Source organism: Hydra vulgaris, chromosome 02 (assembly GCF_038396675.1).
Source record: "Hydra vulgaris chromosome 02, alternate assembly HydraT2T_AEP".
In the NCBI taxonomy this organism is placed as follows: Eukaryota; Metazoa; Cnidaria; class Hydrozoa; order Anthoathecata; family Hydridae; genus Hydra; species Hydra vulgaris.
In genome coordinates, this window is record NC_088921.1 from 6,893,524 (window position 1) to 6,898,358 (window position 4,835).

Below are 4,835 nucleotides of genomic sequence, written 5' to 3' on the forward strand. Positions count from 1 at the left end.
TTTAATGTAAATCCATAAAAAGTAGTAAGCGCAAATAAGATTTATATTTAATATAATTTGTATGTCAAGGCATGATATTTTTGTTAAAAATTCTTTATTTTCATTTTCTAATATTAGAACAATAAAAATAATTTAAACGAAGAGATCAATAATTTTAACAGAAAAGTAAGGGAGGCACTTGAAATACAACACCAATAATCCGCACCTTCAGACGGCGCACAGTGGAAAATAGTACTACAAAAACGTATCATAAATGTTTTTTGTTCAAATTTCAATTTCACTGCAGAATTTATATTTCAATTTTTTTAATAGTTTTATAGTTAATCTTTACTATAATGTAGAGATTTCAGCAAATTTTATGTAAAAAGATAATTTTTGAAGCTCAACTGTTTCATATTTTTGTAAACCTTCATTTGAAACTCATTTGTTTCATCACTTTAAAAGTTATTTTCTATAAAACCTTTAATGAACAATTGTAAAGTTTTATTTATTTTTTAAAGCATCATGTTATGGAGATTTTAGAACAAATTCATATTTTTAATGAATTTGATTTTGAATTTGATTTTATTTAGAATCAATAATAATTTTTTTTTTTTTTTATGTTTTTACAAATTCAATAATACTATAAATTAGTCAATCATTGATTATAAAGTATATTGACGAAGAGATGCAACACCAGGCATCTCTATACTAACTAATGTGTAGGGCTAATTGTCAACGAGACAAGATGCCCATCATGATAGGAAACTTTTGAATAAGTTGACCGAGTGAGTGTCAATTGCTTCCTGTGGTAGCATATTCCAGGATGGTGTGACACGATTAGTAAAAAAGTGATGTCGCTCTTCGCAATCGCTGACAATTTGTCTGTGTAGCTGTTTATTGTGACTCCTCCTGCAATATACGTTGTTAGAGATCCTTTGAGGAACAAAAAAGTTAACATCATCAATTTTATTTATAATTTTAAACTGTTCAATAAGATCTCCTCTAGCTCTTCTCTCTTCTAGTGTTGTCACTCTAAATATATTTAAGCTTTGCTCATATGGGTGATGTTTGATTGAGGAAACTTTTGTCGCTCTGCGCTGAACTCTTTCAAGCATATTGATATCCTTTTTTAGGTGAGGAGACCATGCTTGAATAGCGAATTCCAGGTGTGGGCGCACATATGTGATGTAAAGCGTTCGCCAGAGATAAATGCTTCTGCTTCGGAACACTTCTTTTAGTAGGCCCAATTTGTAATAGGCTACTGAGACTGCAGACTCTACCTGGGCACGGACTTTGAGGTCATTTGATATTCGAATACCTAGATCTCGTTCAGTTTCAGTTTCCTCCAGGTTTCGACGAGTGCCTTCTGTGTTCGTCATTGAATAGACTTGATTAGAATTTCTGTTACCTCGACCGACATGCATTGTTTTGCATTTTTCCACATTAAAGAACATCAACCATTTGTGAGACCATTTTATGGCTTGATCAATGTCTGATTGTAAAGCTAGCATATCTTCATTCGATTTTATCATGTTCATAATTTTACTATCATCTGCGTAGAGCTTGAACTGGCTGGTAATGTTGTCCGGCAGATCATTTATAAATAGTACGAAAAGGAGAGGGCCGAGGACACTTCCTTGAGGGACGCCACTTGTAACTTTTTTCCAATCTGATGTGAATATTTTAGCAGTTGAGTGAGTATCAATGACAAAACGCTGTTGTCTATTGTTAAGCCAAGCATTTATCCACATTAGTGCTTTCCCGCTGATGCCATATGCTTTCAATTTGCTCAATAGGCGAATATGTGGGACTTTATCAAATGCTTTTGCAAAATCAGTGTAAATCATATCGACTGGATACTTCTTGTGTGCAGCTTCTGTGAGGAAGTCGCGAGTTTCGAGGAGATTAGTCAAACAGCTTTTTCTTTGAACAAATCCGTGTTGTGCTATGCTTATTAAACCGTTTAAGTTACAATGTAGCATTATTTTTTCATGTAATATACTCTCGAATATTTTGCATGGTATGGATGTGAGAGAAACTGGTCTATAATTTGATGCTCTTAGTTTGCTTCCTTTCTTGAAAATGGGCGTGACATTAGATTTTTTCCACAGGTCTGGTATAGTGCTGGTTGAGAAAGATTTCTTGAAAACTAATGTAAGTGGCAATGCGAAAGCTTCTGCGCAGTGTTTGAGTACACGAGGGTGAACGTTATCAACACCAAGAGATTTAGATTCGTCTAGGTTTGCGAGTCGAGCACGGATATCGTTGATTGAAAAGATATTCTCGTCTAATATACATTTATTGTCAGTTCGGGGTTCTAATTCCGGCACAGGTCCGTCTGGCTCGTTGACAAATACTGATTGGAAATAATTGTTCAGGGTTGTGCAAATAATTTGAAGATCTGTTGAAATTGTTCCATCAATTGTTTCTATGGAGTTGAATACATATTTTGAGTTGATTTTGTTTTTGATATGAGCGTGTAGCTTTTTAGGGTCGTTTTTATATAAATTAGCTAGGTTCTCTTCATATTTTAACACTGCTAATCTCAAAGTTTTGGTTACATTTCTGCATGCTTCTTTGTGCTTGTCTTTGTGCAATATATTTATTCCAAAGTTCTTGTTTTGTTCTAACAGCTTTTAAAACTTCGTCTGTTATCCATGGTTCGTGTTTCTTCTTGAAGGGCAAGGTAGTCGACGGAATGAGTTCTGTTGCTAGTTCGTCGTACACTTCTAGGAATAGATTGTAACATTCGTTAGCTGAGCAGTTTTCGAATAAGCTTTTCCAATTTGTTGAACTTAATTTTAGCGAGAAATTAGCGTAGTCGGCTCTGCTCCAGATATAGCGCTTTCGCTGCACGATTGGTGGTACTTTTATCTTGTCGTTCAGAACAAATCGACCCGTGATTAGAGCATGAGATTGTCCCATTGGAGTGTCCCCGAACGAGTCTTCTTCTTTTATTTCTATCAAGAGATCTGGTTTGTCTGTTATTACTAGGTCAAGAGTACTGTTCGGCTCTGAAAATCTGTTACTACGATATGTTTTGAAGGTGATCAATTGTGTGAGTAGGCATTCGTTTAAGCAATCTTGAAATTTCATGTCTCCTGGTCGTTCATTTAGCACGTGCGCTGTTGTTGCCACGCCACCGCCAATCTCAATATACTCATAAAATGTGTTGCTAAAATTAAAGTCCCCATAGATTATAATGAAATCACACTCTAACCTTTGGGCGGCAGCTTTCGAAGCTTTGATAGATGCTATACAGTTTTTGAGAATTTCGTCATTTAGGTCGTGTGGACGATATATACATCCGAGAAGAATTGAGTTGTTGCCAAGCCTAATATCGCGCCACATTTGTTCAATGGAGTCTGAGTTCAATTGTGCAAAATTGGTTTCTAATGTAGTTATCTCTTCTTGTATATAAATGGCCACGCCACCTCCTCTTCCGTCTCTATCTCTTCGATGAATTTATAATATGGTTTTTTACAAATGTTTTGTTTTTGAGTTTACGAATCACTTCTAAATATTTCGATTCTAAATATTTCCTGATTTGTTTTTTGAAGTTCTTGTTCATAAAAAGTACCATGTATTTCTTCACCATTGTAGTCAGTTATTTTATAAGTTGGTGGGTCTGTGTATTGAATTTTTGATATAGTAAAAACTCTCTTACATTTCCATTCAAGTTTAGCCAAACAATATTTTTATTCTTTTTATCACTAGCTTCAACTGGTGTCATTTTGATTGAAGAATGTTTTGTGTTGTTATAATTATTTACCAATTCATCTAAAATATCAATATATCTTCTTGTTGAATTCGCTGAACAGTATTTAAACATTTTCTCTTTCATGGTTCTATTCCAACGTTCAACTACAGAACTTTTTTCTTCATTTTCAGTTGAATATATATCTATCCCTAACGATTTAACATGCTTATTATAAAATTCTTTGCCTTTATCTACCCACAATTTTTCACACTTTCTATCATTAAATATTTTATTTAAAGCATGTGCAACGTCAAGTCCAGTTTTACTCTTCAATGGAATAATCCATCCATACTTTGAAAATACATCTATAACCATGAGTAAGTATTTTATACCGTCATTGAATTTGGAGAAAGATTGCATGTCAACTAAATCAGCAGCCCATATTTTATCGATTCCATTGACAATTACTTTTCTTTTTCTAAAATGTTTTATAACTGGTCTATGAAGTTCGTTTGCAAGTTCGTCAGTCCACTTCACATTTTTTTCCTTGTCTTTTTCGCTGATTGATTGTAGTTTTTTTCAAAACCTAATCCAAATTTTGCTTTAGATGATACAATAGGTTTTATAATACCTCGTTCAATTCTTTCACGCATTGTTGGATTTTTTATAGCATCCATTTCTTCAATCATAATTTTATCAGCTAAATTTCTATTTGCTGTGTCATTTAAGTATTTATATGCAAGATCGTGATGGTAAGCTGCATTATCAACTCTATCTATAGGTTTACTCCAATGTTTATATGCATCAGTGGAAGTTAACCGTTCATCTAAATTAGTACCAGGACCTGCAAAGTTCATTCCAGGTAGATGCATTTCACCTGGAAACTTTGACCATGGTAGTTTTATTTAACGTGTTGCTGAATTAATTGAATTTACTAAATCTCCTCCTGTTTTTGATGATACAAATTGAGATTTTAATCTTCCACAAATATCGCAATTTCCACGTTGCATATTTCTATTGTTTTTACTCACGACATTTTGCAAGTTTAGTGTATATGTTTTTTTTCTACATTTAACGCAGTACATCATTTTATATATATAAAATTTTTTTTATATAAAAATCTTGATATATAAAAAATGGATATTATAGATTT

At 33.4% G+C, this 4,835-nt stretch overlaps 1 protein-coding gene across 1 annotated transcript; it reads right to left on the bottom strand.

Moving 5' to 3' along the window:
- Positions 1-734: 734 nt before the first annotated feature.
- Positions 735-4,057, bottom strand: LOC136075783 (uncharacterized). The gene is made up of 4 exons (XM_065789220.1): positions 3,697-4,057; positions 3,490-3,610; positions 2,520-3,436; positions 735-2,410 (listed from the first exon to the last, which is right to left on the bottom strand). The coding sequence occupies exons 1-4, from the start codon at positions 4,055-4,057 to the stop codon at positions 735-737; spliced, it is 3,075 nt and encodes a 1,024-aa protein (XP_065645292.1).
- Positions 4,058-4,835: the final 778 nt, after the last annotated feature.